The sequence below is a fragment of the Danio rerio genome, chromosome 20, assembly GCF_052040795.2.
Source record: "Danio rerio strain M-AB ecotype USA chromosome 20, GRCz13ab, whole genome shotgun sequence".
NCBI classification, from domain to species: domain Eukaryota; kingdom Metazoa; phylum Chordata; class Actinopteri; order Cypriniformes; family Danionidae; genus Danio; species Danio rerio.
Window position 1 is genome coordinate 57,365,942 of NC_141040.1, and position 25,643 is coordinate 57,391,584.

General features: G+C 40.6%; 1 protein-coding gene across 2 annotated transcripts in view; it reads right to left on the reverse strand.

The window, feature by feature from the left end:
- Window positions 1-2,796: 2,796 nt before the first annotated feature.
- The window catches only part of fdft1 (farnesyl-diphosphate farnesyltransferase 1), a 34,923-nt gene continuing 12,076 nt past the window's right edge, over window positions 2,797-25,643 (reverse strand). Inside the window, exons 2-8 of one of the 2 annotated variants that reach the window (XR_015517993.1) lie at window positions 22,055-22,238; window positions 19,223-19,351; window positions 15,700-15,891; window positions 8,591-8,767; window positions 8,060-8,212; window positions 4,070-6,145; window positions 2,797-4,002 (exon numbers count right to left, since the gene is read on the reverse strand). Coding sequence is in view for 1 of the 2 variants with exons in the window: in NM_001202525.1 (NP_001189454.1) it covers window positions 5,921-6,145; window positions 8,060-8,212; window positions 8,591-8,767; window positions 15,700-15,891; window positions 19,223-19,351; window positions 22,055-22,238 (1,060 nt within the window). In the remaining variant the exon portion in view is untranslated. Of the gene's footprint in view, window positions 4,003-4,069; window positions 6,146-8,059; window positions 8,213-8,590; window positions 8,768-15,699; window positions 15,892-19,222; window positions 19,352-22,054; window positions 22,239-25,643 lie in introns of those variants that run through there. The other variant, NM_001202525.1, reaches the window with a different exon arrangement.

Here is a 25,643-nt window from a genome sequence, read left to right on the forward strand (position 1 = left end):
CTCAAGCTGAAGATTCACTAATGTGATAACATACCCGGGTTTTACTGCATTATAAAGCCTCATGCTGTAAACCATCATGTGACAGAACGTCAGGTGGAAGTTACAGCCATCACAAGACAAGCAAAGTCTAAACGGAGGAACTGTTGATGTGTGCAGGTGTGAACAGCCGAAAAACATCTCTCACTGTGAACGACTGACTATTAAAAGCCTAAAATCTCCCAGTAATACTGTGTGTTTGTGTATAAACAGTGAATAGTGACTATTCTATGGTTGCTAAGCTGTTGATAGTACTTACATTGTTGCTAAGGTGATTTGGATGGTTGCTAGGGTGTTACAAAGTGGTTGCTGTAATGTTATATTTCCTGGTGAACTGATGCATGTGTGCTATGGTATTTCATGTGTTTTCTAATGTTACTATGGTGATTAAGATGGTTGTCAGAGTGTTGCTAAGCAGTTGCTATGATCTTATAGTTCCTGGTGAACTGTTATGTGGTTGCTATGGTGTTTCATGTAATTGCTAAGGTGAAATGGGTGGTTGCTAAGCCGTTGGTATGGCGTTATAGTACCTGGAAAATCGTTGCTAAGGTGATTTGGATGGTTGCCAGGGTGCTACAAAGTGGTTGCTATGATCTTAATATTTCCTGGTGAACTGATATGTGGGTGTTTCATGTAATTGCTAATGTTACTATGGTGATTTAGGTGGTTGCCATGGTGTTTCTAAGATCTTAGAGTTGGTGAACTGTAATGTGATTGCTATGGTGTTTCGTGAGATTGTTAGGTGTTACTAAGGTGATCTGAGTGGTTACTAAGCCGTTGGTATAATGTTTTGCCATTAGTATGGTGTTATAGTACCTGGAATATCGTTGTTACGGTGCTGGATGGTTGGCAATGTGTTGCTAAGCGGCTGCTATGATCTTATAGTTCCTCATGTACCGTTTATGGTTGCTATGGCGTTTCATGTGATTGCTAAGGTGTTACTGAAGTGATCTGGCTGGTTACTAAGCCGTTGGTATGGTGTTATTGTATCTGGAATATCGTTGTTAAGGTGTTCTGGATAGTTGACAGGGTGTAGCTAAGTGGTTGTTATGATCTTATAGTTCCTGGTGAATTGTAATGTGGTTGCTAAGGTGTAACCAAGGTGATCTGGGTGGTTGCTAAGCCATTGGTATGGTGTTGTGCCATTGATATGGTGTTATAGTATCTGGACTATTGTTGTTAAGGTGTTCGGGATGGTTGCCAGGTTGTTGCTAAGCAGTTGCTTTGATCTTATAGTTCCTGGTGAACTTTTATGTGGTTGCTATATTGTTCCGTGTGATTACTAATGTTACTATGGTGATTTAGGTGGTTGCCAGGGTGTTTATAAGACCTTAATAGTTCCTGGTGAACTGTTATGTGGTTGCTATGGTGTTTCGGGTGATTGCTAAGGTGTTACTAAGGTGAGCTGCGTGGTTGCGAAGTCAATGGGATGTGTTATAGTACCTGGAACATCGTTGCTAAGGTGATTTGGATAGTTGCTGAGGTGTTACAAAAGTGGTTGCTATGTTAGAATTCCTGGTGAATTGATATGAGGTTGCTATGGTATTTAATGTGTTTTCTAATGTTACTATGGTGATTTAGGTGGTTGCCAGGGTGTTTATAAGACCTTAATAGTTCCTGGTGAACTGTTATGTGGTTGCTATGGTGTTTCGGGTGATTGCTAAGGTTTTACTTAGGTGAGCTGCGTGGTTGCAAAGTCAATGGGATGTGTTATAGTACCTGGAACATCGTTGCTAAGGTGATTTGGATAGTTGCTGAGGTGTTACAAAAGTGGTTGCTATAATGTTAGAATTCCTGGTGAACTGATATGAGGTTGCTAAGGTATTTAATGTGTTTTTTAATGTTACTATGCTGATTTAGGTGGTTGCCAGGGTGTTTATAAGACCTTAATAGTTCCTGGTGAACTGTTATGTGGTTGCTATGGTGTTGCGGGTGATTGCTAAGGTTTTACTAAGGTGAGCTGCGTGGTCGCGAAGTCAATGGGATGTGTTATAGTACCTGGAACATCGTTGCTAAGGTGATTTGGATAGTTGCTGAGGTGTTACAAAAGTGGTTGCTATGATGTTAGAATTCCTGGTGAACTGATATGAGGTTGCTAAGGTATTTAATGTGTTTTTTAATGTTACTATGGTGATTTAGGTGGTTGCCAGGGTGTTCCTAAGATGGTATAGTTCCTGGTGAATTGTAATGTGACTGCTTAGGTGTTACTAAGGTAATGTAGATGGTTGGCAGAGTGTTACTAAGTAGTTGCTATGATGTTAGTTCTTGGTAAACTGATATGATATTATCAGTTTTTTAGAAATTGCTATGTTATTTCATGTGTTTTCTATTGTTACTATGGTGATTTAGGTGGTTATCAGGGTGTTCTTAAGCAGTTGTTATGACCGGTTCCTGCTGAATCATTATGTGGTTGCTTTGGTGTATCATGTGATTGCTAAGGTGTTACTCAGGTGATCTGGGTGGTTGCTAACTTGTTACGAGTTCCTGGAGATCAGGTGTGTTGTTGCTTTCATGTGACTGCTAGTGATGCTATGATGATTGGTCCTGGTGTGTGACTATGGTGCTTTATGTGTTTGCTAGTGTTGCAAAGGTAATTTGGGTGGTTGCTAGGGTGTTGCTAATCAGTTGCTATGGCATTGTTTTTGCTATGGTCTTCCAGCTCATCCCTGGAGTGTTGCTAAGATGATCTGGGCGGTTGTTAGGGTGTTCTTTGTTTGCTTCTAAAAGCGAATACATGCATACACATCACTGAATCAAATAAAAGTGTCAATATTTTTATTATTTCTAAATTTATATACAAACCAAACTCCCACATTACATAGCAATGCTAATTAACCCGATCTCCCGTATGTACACAGTTCTCACTAGCTTTTCCACTTAAAAGCTAAATAATAAGGACACTTTACTCTCGTACGTCCAGTAGAAACGTCAGGTTATTTGGTTGTTCGCTCCACAGTGATTGAACATTCAGACTGACCCAATGAGCATGGACCAACTCATGTGTACATTCTGAAAACATACATGATGAACGACAAATTTAAAAACACAACAACAACAAAAGAAAACGACTGGGTAATTAAGAAAATACTTGTAGACCACAGGGGTCAAAGCCAGTTCGTGGAGGGCCACAGGTCTGCACAGTTTAAGTTGCGGTGACACTAGAGTTTGAGCTTGCGAAATTCTGTCGTACGTTGCTGTGAAAAAGGTCGGGAACAAACAATATGGCCATTTAAAAGGCGAGCGATTGCTCCTTATTGTATATTCCTATCCAGCAGTACGTAATTTGTGTGTTGTCAGGTCCCGGAACAGATCGTGGTAACGAATCCGGCATGTTACCCGTGGATGAAGAGGTATAATTGTGTAGCAGGGGAGTGGGGTGTAGGTCTTTGGGAGTTGTCGGGGATAAAACTTAAGAGCCGGGGGTGGGGATGGTTTGGCTTGGCGTTGGATGGCGAAGGGGTGTCGCGGATGAAAGTGAAGAGTGACGGGCTTATCGGAGACGAAAGTGAATAGGGTTGGGGAGTCGTGGAAGAGAGTGAAAGTGAACGGAAGACAGAGGAGGAGGGCTGTTGAGAAGGAGGAACGGTGGTGGGGGGCGTTGGATGGCGGAGGGGTGTCGCGGACGAAAGTGAATAGGGTTGGGGAGTCACGGAAGAGAGTGAAAGTGAACAGCAGACGGGGGAGGAGGGCGGTTGAGAAGGGGGAGCGGTGGTGGTGGGGGGGTGTGGGGGATTGAGTTGGCTTGGCGTTAGACGGCGGAGGGGTGTCGCGGACGAAAGTGAATAGGGTTGGGGAGTCGCGGAAGAGAGTGAAAGTGAACAGCAGACGGGGGAAGAGGGCGGTTGAGAAGGGGGAACGGTAAAATGAGGTGCCAGATTAGATTTCAAAGGTGTCGGATCTGGAGTGTTCCGGCACAAATTAAGCCCTGCTGTCCAGAGAGGTCATGGTCTGATCCTCGATTGGTCTCTTGCAGTCACGTGATGTGATTTCGCAGGACGGAGTTCACCAAGCTTGAACTTTTAACGCAGTGAACTGTCAAATTTGACGCACGAGCTTGCGCTTCCGGTCTGATGCATTCGCATGCGTATGAATGGAAGTCTATGGGGAGTAAAGACCAACGTGACCGCAGCTTTAGTTCCAAAGCCCTAATTAAACACATCTGATCAAACTAACGGAGTCCTTCAGGCTTGTTCTAAACCGACTGATAAAGTTTTGCAGCGATAAGTGCGACAAGTTTGCTGCGTTGGAAAATTCAACCTTGGTGACCTGCGAAATGGCATCACTTGACTGCGTGAGACCATTCGAGGATCAAAACATGACCTCTCTAGACAGAAGTGTAAAATATAGACCAATCGCTCTCTTTTTTAAACGTCTAATCATCTTGTTTTATTCCGCCACTGTACGACAGAATTTCGCAGGCTTAAACTCTAGTGTGACCACAGATTAAGTGTGTTGACGCAGGGCAGGAGCTAACCTGCGTAGAGCTGTGGTTGTGCTTGACACCTGTGATGTAGACCATTAAGCGTTTGTATATTAGTGACACTATTTATTTATTTATATTTATATATATTTATATATATATATATATATATATATATATATATATATATATATATATATATATATATATATATATATATATCTCAGATATGTACATATGAAAATAGTGTCACTAACATTACATAAAATGTTTATTTTAATTATATAATAATATTTAATATTTTAACATTTTAAACGATATAATGATGTCTGGACGTCTGAATCTACAGGGTGGGCCATTTATATGGATACACCTTAATAAAATGGGAATGTTTGGTGATATTAACGTCCTGTTTGTGGCACATTAGTACATGTGAGGAGGCAAACTTTTCAAGATGGGTGGTGGCCATTTTGAAGTCGGCCATCTTGGATCCAACTTTTGTTTTTTCAATAGGACGAGGGTCATGTGACACATCAAACTCATTGGGAATTTCACAAGAAAAACAATGGTGTGATTGGTTTCAACGTAACTCTTTTCTTTCAAGAGTTATTTACAAGTTTCTGACCACTTATAAAATGTGTTCAATGAGCTGCCCATCGTAGTTTTACCATATTGTATACTATATTGTGTGAAGATACAAGATGTGCAGCACCTGAAACTACGGATACTGGAAGCCTGTGCTGGCATTTCTCCTGAAGTGTGGCTATCAGTGTGTGGAGAGTGGGAGAAGAGGGCTGCATTGACAATCCAGCACAATGGGCAGCACATTGAACACATTTTATAAGTGGTCAGAAACGTGTAAATAACTCCTAAAAGAATGAAATTACGTTAAAACCAAGCATACCATTGCTTTTCCTGTGAAATTCCCAATCAGTTTGATGGGTCACATGACCCTTTTCCTATTGAAAAAACTAAAGTTGGATCCAAGATGGCCGACTTCAAAATGGCCACCACCCATCTTGAAAACTATGACACCTCACATAAACTAATTTGCCACAAATGGGACGTTAATATCACCAACCATTCCCATTTTATTAAGATGAGTCCATATAAATGGCCCACCCTGTATATGTGAACATTTAAAGTCTGTTGGGCGGAAACTATAGATTTCTGTGCATGCATGCTTGATTTTTAGGATGTTTTGATTAAAATGGGGGAAAAATATAAATAAATCAAAAGAAAAAAAACATCCGAATAATTTCTAGTCTCACACATCCATCAGATGCACTAACGCAAACCAACATGACACGAATGAACTCATAAAACAGTCAGTCATATATATTATACACACGTCATACATATACATATATATAATATATGATCATGAATGCTTCACGAGGTCCAGTGAAGCAGCTAAAACGCCTCAGATTTGAGTGTGTGTGTTGTGTTTGTTCATGTGTGTTCTCAGTGTCCCTGCATGTCGGCGCCCCCTGCTGGTCCGGCGGTGGTGTTCAGGTATTGCCAGCTGAGTGCCGCCAGGATCATGGCCGCAGACACGCACACAGGAGAGATGTGGTGGTGTGCGCGGGATGACACACACCCCTCGTGCACACTCTTCTCTCGGATCACACTCAGGATCTGCAGCGTCTTCTCCCGCGACGGGTCTGAGATGGAAACTTTCTGCAGGATCTGTGGAGGAGACGCGGGATTACTGAGCGGGATTAGGATTAGCTGAGTGAACAGATTATCCACTCGATGAAGTGTGACAGTGAGCTCTGATTGGCCACAGCTGATAGAGTGAGCTCTGATTGGCCAGCTGATGCACTTAGCACTGATTGATCATAGTTGATTTGTTGAGCTCTTATTGGCCACATCTGATACAATAAGCTCTGATTGGCCAGCTGATGAATTGAGCCTTATTTGATCAGCTGATACAGTGAGCACTGAGCTCTGATTGGCCACAGCAGATACAGTGAACTCTGATTGGCCACAGCTGATTCAGTGAGTTCTGATTGGCCACAGCTAATAAGTGAGCTCTGATTGACCACAGCTGATACAGTGAACTCTGATTGGCTGGCAAATACACTTAGCTATGATTGGCCACAGCTGATACAGTGAGATCTGAATGGTCAGCCGATAATGTGAGCTCTGATTGGCCACACTTAATACAATGAGCTCTGATTGAACACAGCTGATACACTGAACTCTGATTGGCTAGCTAATACACTTCGCTATGATTGGCCACAGCTGATAAAGTGAGCTCTAATTGGTCAGTGATACACTTAGCTCTGATTGATCATTGCTGATACGGTGAGCTCTGATTGGCCACAGCTGATACGTTGAGCTCTGATTGGCCACAACTCATACAGTGAGCTCCAATTGACCGGCTGATACAGCTAGCTCTGATTGGCCACAGCTGACACAGTGAGCTCTGACTGGCCACAGTTGACACAGTGAGCTCTGATTGGCCACAGCTGATACGCTAAACTCTGATTGACCACAGCTGATACAGTGAACTCTGATTGGCTGGCAAATACACTTAGCTATGATTGGCCACAGCTGATACAGTGAGATCTGAATGGTCAGCCGATAATGTGAGCTCTGATTGGCCACACTTAATACAATGAGCTCTGATTGAACACAGCTGATACACTGAACTCTGATTGGCTAGCTAATACACTTCGCTATGATTGGCCACAGCTGATAAAGTGAGCTCTAATTGGTCAGTGATACACTTAGCTCTGATTGATCATTGCTGATACGGTGAGCTCTGATTGGCCACAGCTGATACGTTGAGCTCTGATTGGCCACAACTCATACAGTGAGCTCCAATTGACCGGCTGATACAGCTAGCTCTGATTGGCCACAGCTGACACAGTGAGCTCTGACTGGCCACAGTTGACACAGTGAGCTCTGACTGGCCACAGTTGACACAGTGAGCTCTGATTGGCCACAGCTGATGCACTGAGCTCTGACTCGTCAGCTGATAATGAGAGCTCTGATTGGCCACAGCTGATACAGTGAGCTCTGATTTGTCAGCTGATAATGAAAGCTCTGATTGGCCACAGCTGATACACTGAGCTCTGATTTGTCAGCTGATAATGAAAGCTTGATTGGCCACAGCTGATGCACTGAGCTCTGATTTGTCTGCTGATAATGAGAGCTCTGATTGGCCACAGCTGATACACTGAGCTCTGATTTGTCAGCTAATAATGAGAGCTCTGGTTGGCCACAGATGATACAGTGAGCTCTGATTGGTCACCCCTAAAATAGTGAGCTCTCATTGGCCACAGCAGATACTGTGAGCTCTGACTGGCCACAGCTGAACCAGTGAGGAGTGACTGGCCAATTTTAACAATAAGCTCTGATTGGCCACAGCTGATACATGGGGCTGTTGATTGGCCACAGCTGATACACTGAGCTCTGATTGGCCAGCTGCACATACATTCATCCTAAATGTGGGCCTGCCTACGTTGATTTGATCAGTATCTGAGTATCTACTCTTTATCTAGTGGTTGTATTGATGATTATGATGATGATGATGAATGTTTTATTTATTGCAATGCTAGTAACAAAGGCTATTTTCATGGCAAGAGCGATTACCTCGTGGCTGTACTGTGTTATAATGCTGTAAACGGCGCTCATGTTTGTGGCCTGCATCATGAGCGTCACCGCCTGGCCCTTCCGGATCTTCACCACACCCTGAAACACCTGAGGATTGTTGTAGCAGGCAGAAAGAGTCGCGATCGCCATCACCTGAACACACAACAACAACCGTCAGCATCACACTAGGAAAACTACAGTCTATTGAGCTTATTATTGACATATGATTACTTCCGTTGATTATAAGAGGTTAAAAACAGCTCGTTCTGCTGCTTGATGTTGCAGTGATGAACAAAAATGTTTGTAGATGACGTGGTAGACTGATTTCTGCAGTTTATTATTGCTAGATAATTCTCAAATAGGCACTTATGCATGGCAAAATAAGGTAAATACTGAAGTCAGACGCAGAATTACACCTCTGTACTGAATGATCACCGCATTCATATCCAACATATTATTCACATGCAGATAACATCGATATTTGTTCATGTTTGACATTTTAAAAGAGTGTTGATTTAATGTGTGTGTGACCTGTGGAATTGCGCAGAAGTTGAAGACGCTCTGGTTGCGCAGTCGGGACAGATACAGCATGACGTCCGGCACGTGTCTGAGCGCATCCGTGACCAGCAGATTCAGACAGGAGAGAGCAGAGCTGAGGTGCTGAGGCTGAGCCAGATCCTCCAGACCTGACGCATACTGACTCCACGCCTGCACACACATATAAATATATATATACACATTCAGAAACAGACAGACGAAACAAGGGTGAGTGATTACAGAAATGTAATTTGTGTGTGTTTTCAGTGAGTGTGTGTGTGAATCAAGGTTATAATAGTTTTAGATTTTTCATTAGTTTTAGTTTCTATTTCGTTTTGACTTTTCAGTCAGTTTTATTTAGTTTAAGGGTGCTTTCACATCTGTAGTTCGCTTCATTTGGTCTGGATCAAGGGTAATAAATGATTCATTGTTGCATCTTCTGCCGGCTTTGGGTGGTTTTCACACCACACTGCTGGCTTTGGTCCGAACCAGTTGAAACGAACCAAAATGCAGTCATCTGACAAAATCCACATCTCTCATTGGCCAGATGTTGTTGAGCATATTTCCTAAACTGCTTATTGATTGGTCAGAATTCACGTGCGGGAAAATGCCAGTGAACTCCCGCAGGTAAACAAAACCTTTTACTCTGGAGGGACGACTGCGCTGCTGATTGTATGACTGCTTTAGACAAACTATACATTACGAGAATGAAGCGCGGCTGGAAAACAGTGTTTAATGCATCGCTCATCACTTCAGGAGGAGCCGTGAATTAATTTAGCTAAACTGCGACATGCTCATCTTGCGGAAATATTACCAACGATCCATCAGGTAATGTTTTCCTCTCTCTCTCTCTCTCTCTCTGTTGGTAAAGCGCTGTCAACAAATATTTTCCTCCATATCCCATAATGCACAGCGCATCGGCCTACGGCAGCTGAATTAGTCCAAAAGGCGCAGTACTTTTTGTGGTTGGACCTGTTTTAATACGGATCATATTCTCACCACAAACGAATGGCTCTAGGGTTCGATTGAAAGCGGACTGAGACCACCTCTTCAAGCAGGTCTCGGTACGCTTATTTGGTCCGCATTTGGTGCGCACTCGAGTACGATTGCTGCATTCTCACCTGCCCAAACGAACCGCACCAAAAGGGGAAACGATCTCTACTGCGATTCAATCGAACTAAACAAGGCAGGTGTGAAAGCACCCTTAAAGGCAGATTTACTAATTTAATTAGTTTCTATATTTTGAAAATATCTAGTTTTAGTTTAGTTTTTATTAGTTTCAGTTTTTTTCTAAATGAGGATATTTGTTAGGTGCAAGATTCAAAATCAACAGGATAAATATTGGATAATTAAAACTCAGTCATACATTTTTTGAATCGTGTATTCAGAGGACACCATCATCTACCACAACCATCTCCCCATCCTCAAACTCAAATACAGCAGCCCACAGGACAGCAGCCTGAAGTACAATATGTGTGCAAGACTGCTCTGAGGTTAGACACACAGTAGTGATGGGAAGTTCAGATCTTTAACGCGGATGTTTGGACTCAACATTATGTAGTCAGCAATAGTCATTTCAGTCAGTTAAAACATCAGCATGATCTGAAAAATGTCTTACGCCTGTTTCACACCGCAAGCGTCAGCGGCGCGTGAGCAGAGCGTGAGCAGCGCGTATGTCGAGCAGTAGCAGCACGCAGGCGTTTGCCTTTCACACCAGCTGCGTCTGCAGCGCGCAGCTCTTCGGCAGCTGCTGCTGAGATCAACCTATCTCTGTCTATTCTATCTAGTTACCCCTCTATATACAAATACACTTTTTAAACTTTTCATCTGCACCAAGGCCCCTCCTATGCTGTTTCATTAACCTGCAAATGTTTATTTTACAATTTTTATAGATCAAATAGTGCTGTATGCTTCTAAAGCTAACTTATGAGAATTGTCTACAGTCAGAAGACAATCGCCTGTGATATCATGTCATTTGTTTTTTGATTATCAGGTTGCTGTAGACCTAGTTATAATCATATTTATACAATATAGTTATAATAATATTTATACTTGATCAAACTAGTGTTAATTTCTCCGCTTTAGTGATGTCCAGCGGCAGAATAACAGCTCGTTAATTCATGCTCGTGCAGATGATGAGACGGACAAAAGTAATTAATGCATGCCATTCTTTTACTTATTTTCGTGTTGTCAGATTCACAGTGCAAACAGCTCCCGGTAGGAATAATTCGAGTGAACATAAAACAAAGCCGATTAAAACTTTCTTGCTCTGCTAGCTGCACAGAACACAGCGAGCTCACATAATCCAGCATGCGTGTCGAACTACACTACCCACAATACACTTCGCTATGGACTACAAATCCCGTACATATTCTATTTCCCCTCTCCTACAACACTAGTGTGCAACTTAAGCAAAACTGATAGTAAAATAGTTTTACATTTGGTTTTGTAGTTCGGGCCTAAATAAATGTTTGTTGCCGTTTTTAATCGTTTTAAGTTCATTTGAATGACTATATATAAACCATTTGACATTATTAACGTATTTATTGGGTAAAATTGTTAGTTTTTACTGTCATTCGATGTGTTTTGGTCATTATCAATGCACTGTCACTTTAATTGAGCGTGAGCAGCGCGTCAAAAATAGACCCAGCGCCGAAACTATCGCTGCACTGCTGCTTCGGCGACGCTCACGCCTCGCTCTGACGCGCTGCTGCTGCGTGCGGTATGAAAGCTCTAATCTGTTAACATGGACGCCGAAAACACACGCGCTGCTCACGCTCTGCTCACGCGCCGCTGACGCTTGCGGTGTGAAACAGGCGTTACAGTAAAGTTTTGCAACCCAACTGAATCATGATTCACTTATTTAAATTACATTACGACTTTCTGTTATGAACTAAACTTACGTTTTTCACCAGATCCTCTCATTTAAGCCCTCGGTTTACCCGCGCTGCTGTTGTTTAAGTTTAGTTCAGTCACACAGCAGGCTGCACTGTTTGTGTTTGGTTCACTGAATCACGCATGCGCAGTATCATCTGTTACCCGCCTCTCAGTGTAATGTTACTGTTCTAATAACTGCATGAGAGTATATATTGGATTATTTAGAGTCAGATGGGGTATTAGGCTTGTTATAAAGTAAGTAGTTTGTGGATGAGTGCTTACTGGAGACGCGAATCGTTTCAAATGATTCAGTTCGATTTGGTGAACTAGTTCAACTGGTTCACTTAGAAGATCCGGTAAAAAGAATTGTTCGCGATCACAATACTGAAATAAAACCCAATATCGGGCACAAATGTGTTAAAGTAATAGTTTAAAGTGTCTGTATTTAATGCTGTCACCGTGCTGCTGTCATGTCCACTCGTTGCTTTTGTCGCAGGAGCAACAGCGAGGAAGACTGCAGGAGAACCGGCTCGATCTGGCCAATGGCAGCAGGAGTACAGACTCTGAGGTGCCGCACGAGTCAAACACCTGCAGCGTGGATTATATTTACTTTTAAACGGCTCACAGTAAGATTATGTATAAATACATTCACAAATACGAAAACAAAGGAGATTTTTGCTATAATTTTTATTAGTTTCAGATAGTTTTGTATATACACAATACAGTTTCAGTTAGCTCTAGTTTAAAAAAAAAAAACTCTCGTTTCTATTTTTATTTCAGTTAACGACAAATATTTTACATTTTAGTTTTCATTATTTCATTCGTTTACTTTAACTATAATAACTAGCGTAGCTGTGTGTGTGTGTGTTTGAGTGAGAGAATGTGTTGGTGTACATGTGTGCGTGCATGAGAGTGTGTGAGTAACTGTGTGTGTATGTGAGTGTGCATGTGTGCATGAGAAAAAGTGTGTGTAGCTAAGAGTGTGTGTGTGTGTGTGTGAAAGATTGTGTTTGTATGTATATATGCGTATCAGTAAGTGTGTGTGTATTAGTGATGTGCGGATGGCGGTTATATCCGCGGGCGCTGTGGATAATCCACGGGTCGGGTAATAAAAAATACATTATGATTAATTGCGGGTCTGTTGTGGGTGGATGTAGCGGGACATGGCAATTGACCAACGAAAAAGCAGAGTGGGCTTTGCAAAATGGGAAGACGAGACGCCCAAAATAATGGATGAAGTGCAAGAGAACTGTTCACACTGCAAAAAATGCTTTTCTTGCTTTCTTTTCTTACTCTTAATTTTTTGTCTTGTTTCTAGTCCAAAAATCTAAAACTTCCTAAATCAAGAGGAATTTTCTAGACAAACTAAACATATTGTCTTGTTTTAAGATATAATATGCCAATATTAAGTGAGTTTTTCCTTAAAACAAGCAAAATAATCTGCCAATGGGGTAAGCAAAATAATCTTACATCAAAAGAAAAAACAAGATTATTTTGCTGACCCCATTGGCAGATTATTTTGCTTGTTTTAAGGAAAAACTCACTCAATATTGGCATATTAGATCTCAAAACAAGACTATGTTTAGCATGTCTAGAAAATGCTTCTTGATATAAGAAATTTTAGATATTTGGACTAGAAACAAGACCCAAAATCTAAGCAAGTAAAGCTTTTTTTTTGCAGTGCAAAGTTTCAGTTAGAGGAGTCATCAGAGGAAAATCTGCTCTCGTTCTGGGAGAAACCAGATCGCTTATTTCCACAACTCCAGCATCTTGTGCTTTCTTACAACAAGCGGTGTGAGCGAACGCTCATTCAGTGCAGCTGTCCGTGTTTTGGAGGCGAGGCGGAATCGCCTGAATTCAAGCGCAGTAGATGCTGTTCTGTTTTTGCACAGTGCAAAGAGAAAGGCTAAGTGAACACAACAGCTGCCGTTTCGGCTGAAGTGGCCCCCTTTCTGTTATCTTGTTTCTGTAAAAGCTGAAAGTCTTATTTGTTCTTTCTGTATTTGAAAATGAAGAAAATGTCGTCTAAAGACAAACTTCTGCTTTTATAAATAAAACGTTTACGATTAACGCACAATATCAGAGATGCGCAGATTAAAGCTCACTGAATCTGCTGTTATTATCCACGGTGGCCTATCATCTATGGAAGCATACGAGTAGCATAATTCAATTCAAAATGTAATATGCAAAATGGCAATGCAATATGTTAAATGGCAATGTATTTCTGTATTTGAATTTGCATTTTCCAAGACATATGAGCAATGTTTGGTGCAGAATGAAAATGTAAATTAAATTACATTGTTTGCATTTCTCATTTCAAACACTGTTTTAATATGTAAATTGTATCCACATTTTAAAGCTTTATAAGTAGCTAAATTAAATTGAAAATGCTATACAAAAACTTAATTTGATGTGAATAAAGTACAAGCAGAAACTGTAGCAAAATGATAATTTAAATGTTATTTGTCCTAAATGCATTTACGCTCGCGTCTAGGAAGCGCAGGATTACATTTTCAGCATAACAGCATGGGATGTGTGTAGCAAAATTAATTTTGAAATGTAATACGCAAAACGATAATGCAGTATGTAAAAGGCAGTGTATTTCTGCATTTCAATTAGCATTTTCCAAGACATATGTGCAATGTTTGCTGCAGAATGAAAATGAAAATGAAAAAAAAAACATAATGCATTTTCATTTAACACATCGCGACGAATGAAAGCCAATTTGAAATTGAAAATGCATTCTGGCCTGGCCACGCCCACAGACGGCCGCCGTTGCTGCCAGGCGGGTTTTAGGTTATGTCGTCACAGCTGCCGCGAGGACTATTAGGGACATTTGGCAGCATAAACATGGCGAAGTCTGTTCCTCAGCAGCTTCGTGAAGCTGCACGAGCCCTCGAGCTTGAACTGGGAAATAGTTTAGAAAACCAATCACCTCCTAGCTCAGTAAACTTGGCTTAAGGTTTGATATTCGCGCACGCAGTTTTAGGGATCATCTGCAAATTACATCGACAGAACCTAAAGGGGCTTTAGCTGATGTGTACTGTATGCTTATGACAAGAGCTATTGCCTATTTCTGCATTGTATGTACCATATAGTTAGAGGTATAGTAGCTTTGCTACCTGTATTAAATCAGTCTGGCCTCTAACCATTTATTGGAATCTCCTCAATTTTTTTCTGCTTTGCGTTACTGTGCGTTTTGGTTCTGTTGATGTAAATCGCAGATGATCCCTAAAACTGCGTGCGCGAATATCAAACCTAAGGCCAAGTTTACTGAGCTAGGAGGTGATTGGTTTTCTAAAGTATTTCCCAGTTCACGCTCGAGGGCTCGTGCAGCTTCACGAAGCCGCTGAGGAACAGACATCGCCATGCCTCGCGGCAGCTGTGACGACATAACCTAAAACCCGCCTTGCAGCAACGGTGGCCGTCTGTGGGCGTGGCCAGGCCAGAATGCATTTTCAATTTCAAATTGGCTTTCATTCGTCGCGATGTGTTAAATGAAAATGCATTATGTTTTTTTTTATTTTTCATTTTCATTCTGCAGCAAACATTGCACATATGTCTTGGAAAATGCTAACTGAAATACAGAAATACACTGCCTTTTACATATTGCATTATCGTTTTGCATTTTACATTTCAAAATTAATTTTGCTACACACATCCCATGCTGTTATGCTGAAAATGTAATCCTGCGTTTCCTAGACGCGAGTGTAAATGCATTTAGGACAAATAACATTTAAATTATCATTTTGCTACAGTTTCTGCTTGTACTTTATTCACATCAAATTAAGTTTGTGTATAGCATTTTCAATTTAATTTTGCTACTTATAAAGCTTTAAAATGTGGATACAATTTACATATTAAAACAGTGTTTGAAATGAGAAATGCAAACAATGTAATTTAATTTACATTTTCATTCTGCACCAAACATTGCTCATATGTCTTGGAAAATGCAAATTCAAATACAGAAATACATTGCCATTTAACATATTGCATTGCCATTTTGCATATTACATTTTGAATTGAATTATGCTACTCGTATGCTTCCATAATCATCATGCCTAAAACTAAGAATTAAATTATTAAAGTGACGATCGGGTGCGGATACATTTATCAGATAAAACTATATGCGCTGGCAGGTGGATGATTAATATGACGCCGTGGATTCGGGTGTCATTTCAGCTCATCCGCAGTGTATATGTTGATGTGTGTGTGTGTGTGTGTACCTCCTCTGGCCAGAACGCTCTCCCCTGCTGCTGGTCCTCCAGATAATCTCTGATGATGTTGGTCTTCTGCAGGAACAGACCCATAGAGTTGGCCAGCTCTGTGTCCCGGCCCACCTCCGGCTCCTCCAGCTGGGATGCGGAGAACAGCCGGGAGAGCCCGATGCCCACCAGCCCCGCCACATAATGACAGTACTGCGGAGACACATGCAGACACGTCAAACACAAATAATTAAAGAGATAGCATTCCACCTTTTCCAAAGCCACATTTAAAGTACACATGACATCAAATCTAACCATATTGATTTGGTCAGCTCACATTGCCAGTTTTGTGCTGAACAATTCATCTGTGCATGTCATTAAGAAAAATAAATAGCTTGTCCTTGTAATCATTAATTGCAATCTGAAAATGCACTTCCTGTTAGTGTTCAGTTCAATTGTCAGATTATGTATTGGGCGTGGCTAACATACTTAACCACGCCTCTTTGTCAGTGCCATGACAACAAACAGTTTTGGTGGGGAGGAGGAGTCTGTTAGGTTGCATTAAAGCGTCACGAAACACCAAAACACATGTGTTTGAGCTGTTGACAGTGGTATATGTGTCCCACACTGCTAAAAACACTATTAGGACACCTATATTTTACTAAAAAGTGTAAATTGGTTGTTTTTGCGTTATTTCAAGCAAATTCGTACTTCCTGTTTGAAACGAATTTTTGAAGCTGCGTCACGGTCATGACATAATAGCGTGTATTCCAGCGTGCAGACTGGACGTCTGTGCCAGAGTGAGTCTTATTACGTCTTACAGTGTGCTGCATTAATGCATGAGTAAGGCTCGGTTCAATCCAATCAGCGCGCTCTATTGTGCACCTTCATTAATATTCATTACTGTCACAGTGTTCAGACGACAGAGACGCCACGTTGTGTTGGCAAAACAAGCGTGAAGTGTTGCTTTTATAGTCTGCTGCAGTGAAGTTTTGTTTTCATTTTCTCTCTGTGAGAGCTCAGCTGGAGTCACGTGTGGATTAACAGTGTACGCGACGCTCGACAACAATAACTTACGTGTCTAAGGAGGATTATTGTTTACCTGAGAGCTGTTCTCATCTGCAAACGCTGAGATCCGGATTGGCTTGTAGTCTCCTCTTCATAAAGACGCGGCTCTAGTTGCTGGTGATTGTCCTGTCTCTACAGATTTGGTAAGTGAGCGACCAGCGATCTTTGTTTATTCAGTTCGTATTTTATTCGTATCGAACTAACTACTGCACCGAGTGTAAACATGTTAGCACCACAACCAAACTTTAACCTCGTGTAGGATTTTCACCGCATTTAGTGACCGGAATAACACACGCGGCTTTCTGACGCTACCTGCCGTGTGCATCTAAGTTTCCGGGAAATGCAGAGGTTTTTTTTCTCTCATTCGCCGTGCGGTATCAAACATTGCATGAAAAATACACGCTTAGAGCAGATCCTCAAATCAAATATCTCGTTTGTCGCGAGGGGCATGAATGAATTCCCTGAATGAAAGAGCCAAACTGCAGTTAAAGTCCACCATTTAATAATCTGGCAAATAATTCGACTACAGATGTCCATGTAAACACAGTCACTTTGTCCGCTGTGGTTGTGTGTTTTGACTCTGAAACTCAGCGCGTGCCCAAATAGACACTCCCACACCCTCCCACTTTTCTTCCTCCGACACTCCCCCCTAAACAGAGCTGGACACGCCCACTTTTCTGACTTTTTCCAAAGTAGAGGTGTGAAAACTCCTGCAGAAACGAGGGGGCTTCATGGCCCTTTAACTCTCCCCAAACCCTTTTCCCCATCTTTCTGAATGACACGCCTACTTTACTACATCCAATCAGCTCGCAGTAAAAAACAAGCAACGCCCACTGTGTCCTCATTTAATATTCCATTTCTCTAGGAACTGCATCACAATACAAAAAACAGTCACAGCTTCAGGTTCATGTGGATTTTAAGCACTTTAAGCAATTTCCAGGCGCATTTTCCAACTTTTAAAGTGCGACAAATTACACTTGAAGTTGAAGTTATTCGTCCTCATGTGAATTTTCTTTTTTTTTATATATATATATTTCCCTAATAATGATTCCACGCATGTTCTCCGTGTGTTCGCGTGAGTTTCCTCCGGGTGCTCCGGTTTCCCCCACAGTCCAAAGACATGCGGTACAGGTGAATTGGGTAGGCTAAATTGTCTGTAGTGTGTGTGTGTGGATGTTTTCCAGAGATGGGTTGCGGCTGGAAGGGCATCCGCTGTGTAAAAACTTGCTGGATAAGTTGGCTGTTTATTCTGCTGTGGCGACCCCGGATTAATAAAGGGACTAAGCCGACAAGAAAATGAATGAATGAATGATTTCCACAGTATTTCCTATAATATCTACTGTGAAACGTGTCATTTTTATTGTTGATCATCAGTTGGCAGCATGAAACCTTTAGATCCTTTAGGCCTGTGCTGAAGAGTTTCAGTCTTTTATGAGGCGTTCAGTGGAGGAAAACAGCAGATTATAGCGTGTGCTGAAAATTTTACTGTGATCTAGCTCCCGGCTGTTAGTCCCCTCAGCTGTCAGATCTCCGCAACTCTCACATGGTCGCCCACTGAAGCTAAGCAGGGCTGCGCCCGGTCAGTACCTGGATGGGAGACCAGATGAGAAAGCTAGGTTGCTGTCAGAAGTGGTGTTAGTGAGGCCAGCAGGGGGCGCTCAACCTGTGGTCTGTGTGGGTCCTGACTCCCCAGTATAGTGACGGGGACTCTATACTGCTCAGTGAGTTTTGATTGAGAAGTTAAACTCTTTGTGGTCATTAAAAATCCCACAATGTCCAAAACAAGTAGGTGTTTAACCCCAGCATCCAGGTCAAATTTGTGCATTTGGCCTCTGAGTGTCCAGATAACCAGAAACTAAGCTATTTTTGCACTGTAACTGATGATCAACAGTATAAATTACGCATTATCCCTCTTAATCCCAACAGGGAAAACCAGAAACACTCAAGAATGCAAGATTATATGCTGTCAGGGCTTTACAATCAATAAATGCGATTATAAAGGATGTAGATCGGGCAAAAACAGCCCCAACATAACCAAAAGAGAGTCGATTTGCACAGCGTGTATTGTTGAGCTTTTTTAATTTTCAAAGCATTTTCTCAAAATACATGTCAAAATAAGATTTGCACCAAATATCATCTCATTTGCTGAAACACTGAGAAAGATGTGGCCAAATTAAGCCTCAAAATCAGCCGAGCATCAGTCCACTGTGTCCTATATGTTATGTAACTATAGGTGCACTTTTGAAACCTAAAATGGGAACACGTCACGTTGTTTTGTTAGTGTTAGATTAATTATTATATACGGATGATGCACGCTGGATGGGCTGTAGAACTGCCTCTGCTTCTACCCACTAAAGTAAAGCTTATTAAAACTAAAAATGCATTAGTGTGAACGGCTCCAACAGAAACAGCACTCGCAGCTCTTCTGCATCTGTTTCTGCTGAGTTATATGCATGTAAATCACGGTGAAGTTTACCTTGTCCCACTCTTTCATGGAAGAAACCTTCTTCTCCAGGAATTCAGCCATTCCTACACCCATCCGGTGGCAAATGTCTGAAATCACCTCCCGATACTCCTGACCCAAATTCCTGAACTCCACCGAAATCTGAGGGAAACAGAGCGTTAAAATGAATTAAAACACATTAAATTAGAATATTAAAGAAATAGAATGATCAGCAAAGTGACTGCAAACGTGAAAGTGTAATTGAAATGCAGCACACACAAAAATGAGGGGGAAGATAAATAAATGAATAACAAAAAATTGTAAAACTAAAACTAAATGGAACATAAATAAAACGTAATTTTTAAAGTGTTACTTTACTCATGTCAGCATCTTTGATATACTCAGTATGGCAGGCTAATGGCCGCCGAAGATCTGTCTCTCAGAAATTGTAAATATTTTAAAATAGGCACTATTCTTATAAATAAACTGCACAGTTACAATCTAAACTAAAGGTCTGCATTACCAGGGGACCAGACCAGGGGCCTCATGTATCAACGCTGCATACGCACAAAAACTTTGCGTACGCCAGGTTTCACGCTCAGAATCGCTCACGTTTGGATTTACCAACAATGAACTGAACGTGGGAATGTGCGCAGCTTCACGGCAGCTTTCTGGCTGGCGTACGCACATTTTTTGTTCGTGTCTGTTTTATTTCCGTTGGCGACTCCTAGAGGCAGTTGTGTTAAATTCCTCTCTACAAAGTGTCTGAGCCTTGCAATGGCAGCTGTATGAGACGGGTTCATCTAGCAGGTATATAAGGTTTCCATACCATACAGTTGACCAGCCAAACATTAAAGCACAATTTGCAGCGGTCGCCTGTTTTCCCAATGTAATCTGAGCTATCTACCGCACACACATTGCTATAAAGGCACTACCTGAAGATGAATTTGCATGCGTGAATCAGAAACATTTCCATTCAATAAATGTGCAAATAAAATATGATGCACAGACTTATTAATGATTCCTACTGGTCTTTCTCGTGATAAATAGTGGGCAAAATCTGATATGTAGCGGGGGAAAAAAGAAGAAAGAGTTCATCAGACGCTGGATTCGAGCCGAGTTTATGCTCGACCGTGTCAGTACATGATCACATGCGTCTTATGAGGTGCGCCACTGAGACTGCTAAGAGTACTGCAACATTTTACACCTATAAACCACACTATTTCTCTTTTAACTCCACAGTGCGATGTTCAGACCCAACTGTGTTAACCGCATCAGCTAAACTCTTCCACTCTATTTTTTTCTTTTGTTGTTAATTCTGGAGAACAAACTTGCAAATAACACCGCTTTTCTCTGGTCTACCTCCGAAAGCAGCACCTCCAATTCACATTCTGTTCAAAGTTTCTCTTCTTGCTTGCTTTTGCCGTTGCTTTTTCGTTGGGTTTTTTCCATTAGCATAGTCATTAGCATATTCATACGGGGGAGGAGGCAGGGAGGGGTTTTGTGCTCGTGCATGTTGCGCTCAGTTTCACGTTCATTCAGATGTACAAAAGAATATGTGTGAGATTCGGCGTACGCAGTGTTTCATACATCTGAATTTTTTTCTGCGTACGCACATTTACAGCTTTGTGCGTACGCAATGTTTTAGTAAGATTTCCACGCAAGTCTTCGTACATGAGGCCCCTGATTTCTGCGGCGCGGGAATAAATTTCCGAATAAAGGGCGGGAGCGGTCGGTAACTGGTTTAATTTTGGACGGGAGCAGGCGGTCCAACAATATCGCTCCCGACTTCCGAGCGAGCAAGTATGCGTATGTATGTGTGTGAATGAGACAGCTGCTGCGTTTAGCTTGTTTGTTGCTGTGTGTGTGTGTGTGTGTGTGTGTGTGTGTGTGTGTATGCGCCCGTGAATGAGAGGTGTGTTTGCGCGCGCGAATGAGAGAAAGAGCTTTGTGCTGTCTGTGTGTGTGTGTGTGTGTGTGGTGATGCCTATGTGTGTGTGTCACTTGGTTGGTGCTTATGTGTGTGCACGCGAATGAGAGGTGCGTGTGTGTGTGTGTGTGTGTGTGTGTTTGCGCGAAGAGAGAGCTTTGTGCTGTCTGTCTGTGTGTGTCACTTGCTTGGTGCTTATGTGTGTGTATGTGTGTTGATACAGATAGCTTGTTATAGGCTGTCCAGACTCCGTATTGCTGGGTGGTTTTCGGTTTTGTTCTCCGCCCCGCTCGTTAGCGGGAACGGGCGCAGCGGGTAGAAAACTATATAACGGGGCGGGTCGAGCAACAGGACAACAAATGCTGAATATAAGCGGGAGCGGTCAGGTTAGGGCTAAAACCTGGCGGGAGCGGGATTCAACATTTAGTCCCGTGCAGATCTCTAATCTAAACAATGACATTCTCAACTAAAAAAGCCTTAAAAGTACATTACGTTGCCCAATAGCTGCAATATTTGTCAAACTGTAGAGAGTCCTCTGCTTGTTGCTGACTATGGCAAAATATTGCACTGTTGCATAAATGTATATAATTCTACATGCATTCGTTCATTCATTTTCTTGTCGGCTTAGTCCCTTTATTAATCCGGGGTCGCCACAGCGGAATGAACCGCCAACTTATCCAGCATATGTTTTACACAGAGGATGCCTATCCAGCTGCAACCCATCACTGGGAAAAATCTATACACACTTATACACTATGGACAATTTAGCCTACCCAATTCACCTGTACCACATGTAGGCGACAGCACTACCCACTGCGCCACTGCGTCGCCCCAAAACTACATGCATCGTTTTTTTTTTTTTAATAACTGTATATTTAGTAGTAAGAAATAAAAGTTCTGCAGTGTTTCGAGTGTGTTGTTGATGTTGTACTGACGGTGGGGAAATCCTCCAGCACGCGCCGGTCCTTCTCTCTGCTCTGGCTGAAGCTCCACTCGGGCTGGTAGAGGAACGTGTGGAAGTCCTGCAGCAGCGGCAGCTTCTGCTCCAGCGGGATGCTCATATCATCCTCCACCGTATCCAGCGCTCGCAGAACCAGGTAGAAGATACACACCGCATGCCTGACACACACACTCACACATTTAAATGCACTTTCATTATATATACAATTTGCATAACATGCATTGGGTATGAAGGCTATTGTGTGGAGTACGCAGCTACGCCTGCTTAGAATATTCTTCAGTCTACATTGAAATAACAAATAAATGGATCTATTTAGGACATCACCTCAGACGGGTGAATCTATGATTTGTTTTTATTTGTGAAATGTTTTTATCTCATTTTTAGCTGCAATATCAATTAGCATTTTCAAGCAAATAATATAGTCTTGCGTTCCTCAAGGTCATGCCTGTATTCCTGCACTCAGATCATCCGTATTACCATTATTATCAATAGCAATATAATTATTGGGATATTAAACATTAAACTCCATGCACAATATAACAAAGCTTGCATTTTTATACACTACGCTTAATATAAACTATGGAAATGCAGGGTTTTGCTAAAATAAATGTCAAAACTATGAAATGTTATAGTTGAAATGTTATATTATAGAAAAAGTAAAAGGTCTATATGACAATCTAAAGTCACTTATAAAAGTAGTTAAATATGTTCCTTAGTTAAAGGAAAGTAATGTTAAAGTGTGTGTTATCTACTTTTAAAAGTGTAAAATAGGCTCAAAATTGTAACATATTACTTTATTCCCAACACATACGTGCATCACCGATTAGGCAAGCAGCAAAGGAATTTGCACAACTTTAGAGACTTTATAAACTAAACAAAAGTGTGTTCCTAAAGGGCATGCATGTACTCCTGCATTCAGTAAAGCACATTGTGCCATTCTTCTTAATAGTATAATTTAGGAAAAGTAATCTTTGCATATTTTAAGTAGTGAAATCCTATCAGCAGCCAATGACTATCAAAGTACAGCACTGTTCACAGTCAATTAAATAGTGCTAATGTTGTTTAATAGTCATATTGCATGCAATTTCAGACCAAATATTAAAAGTAGCATGGTAAACAATAGGGAGCATGTCACAAGTTGTCTCTCAACAAATGTGCAGATATAAAATCAACTTTACAGCAGTAAGAATTTGCACAACTTTAAAGACTTTCTAAACTTCTTAAACAGCAAAAGCTCGTGTTCCTCAAGGTCATGCATGTATTCCTGCACTCAGACCATCATCATTACTTATAATTATTAGGATATTAGATTGCATGCACAATATTACAAAACTTGCTTTTTTTTTATAAACTATGCCTAATATAAACTATGGAAAGTAGAGTTTTCCAAAAATAAATAATAAGGTCTATATGACAATCTAAAGTCACTTATAAAAGTAGTTAAATATGTTCCTTAGTTAAAGGAAAGTAATGTTAAAGTGTGTGTTATCTACTTTTAAAAGTGTAAAATAGGCTCAAAATTGTAACATATTACTTTATTCCCAATGTGCATCCCCGATTAGGCAAGCAGCGAAGGAATTTGCACAACTTTAGAGACTTTATAAACTAAACAAAAGTGTGTTCCTAAAAGGCATGCATGTACTCCTGCATTCAGTAAAGCACATTGTGCCATTCTTCTTAATAGTATAATTTAGGAAAAAGTAATCTTTGCATATTTTAAGTAGTGAAATCCTATCAGCAGCCAATCATTATCAAAGTACAGCACTGTTCACAGTCAATTAAATAGTGCTAATGCTGTTTAATAGTCATATTTGCATGCAATTTCAGACCAAATATTAAAAGTAGCATGGTAAACAATAGGGAGCATGGCAGAAGTTGTCTCTCAACAAATGTGCAAATATAAAATCAACTTTACAGCAGTAATAATAATACTTATTTACTTTACAATTACAATTTGCACAACTTTACAGACTTTCTAAACTTCTTAAAAAGCATTTAGATCATCATCATCATTATTATTATTATTAATAGCAATATAATTATAAGGATATGAAATATTAAACTGCATGCACAATATTACACAAACATGCTTGTTAGGTCTCATGTGGGAGCTGTTTCTTGTGGTTCTATTTTGTGATTTGCACAGCCTGCAAGGTTGCCTATTTGTGGGTGGGTCATCTCACCTAAGACCCATGTGGTGCCTATTAAAAGGTCCAACATTTGACATGAAAAGAGAGCTCAATTAGCCGGACCTCCCTACCTGGCATTTTGATTATTTTATTTCATTTAGTTTTGGATCATGAGCTCAGTTCTCTACCATGCACACGCTTTTCACTACTGACGTCCATTTAAACTGATTTGGATTGCTTGAAGTACTTTTGTTATTTATGCCGTTTTATTAATAAATCATTTCTCTTTTCTATTTACCTGCTCGGCATTGTCTCTAGTGTTACAATTTTGAGCTGGTTGTAACATGCTTTTTTATAGAATATGCTTAATATAACCTATGGAAATGTAGTGGTTTCCAAAAATAAATAACTATATAATACGTCTCAAGCTATGAAGTTGGTAGTTTTTTAGTCTCAGTGTTGGGGAAAAAGTAATAGGTCTATATTACAATCTAAAGTCACTTATAATAGTAGTTAAAGTAATAAAATATGTTCCTTAGTTAAAGGAAAGTAATGTTAAAGTGTGTGTTATGTTCTTTTAAAAGCGTGAAATAGGCTCAAAATTGTAACATGTTACTTTATTCCCAACACATACGTGCATCACCGATTAGGCAAGCAGCAAAGGAATTTGCACAACCCCAAAAGCGCGTGTTCCTAAAGGGCATGCATGTATTCCTGCATTCAGTAAAGCCCATTATGACGTTCTCCTTCATAGTATAATTTCAGAAAAGTAATCTTTGCATATTCTAAGTAGTGAAATCCTATCAGCAGCCAATGATTATCAAAGTACAGCACTGTTCAGTCAATTAAAAAGTTGTTTTCAAGTCATATTTGCATACAATTTCAGACCAAATATTAAAAGTAGCATGGTAAACAATAGGGAGCATGGCAAAAGTTGTCTCTCAACAAATGTGCAGATATAAAATCAACTTTACAGCAGTAAGAATTTGCACAACTTTAAAGACTTTCTAAACTTCTTAAACAGCAAAAGCTCGTGTTCCTCAAGGTCATGCATGTATTCCTGCACTCAGACCATCATCATTACTTATAATTATTAGGATATTAGATTGCACGCACAATATTACAAAACTTGCTTTTTTTTTTATAAACTATGCCTAATATAAACTATGGAAAGTAGAGTTTTCCAAAAATAAATAATAAGGTCTATATAACAATCTAAAGTCACTTATTAAAGTATCTAAATATGTTACTAAGTGCAATGAATGTTAAAGTGTGTGTTGTGTTATTTTTTTAACGAGCAAGACATTATTATAAGCTGCTTTTGACAAAATCTACATTGTAAAAGCGCTAAATTAATAATTTAATTATTAAAACGTTATTATTTTTCAACATGCACATGCATAAATTGAGGTAAAGTTGATTTTATATTCGCAC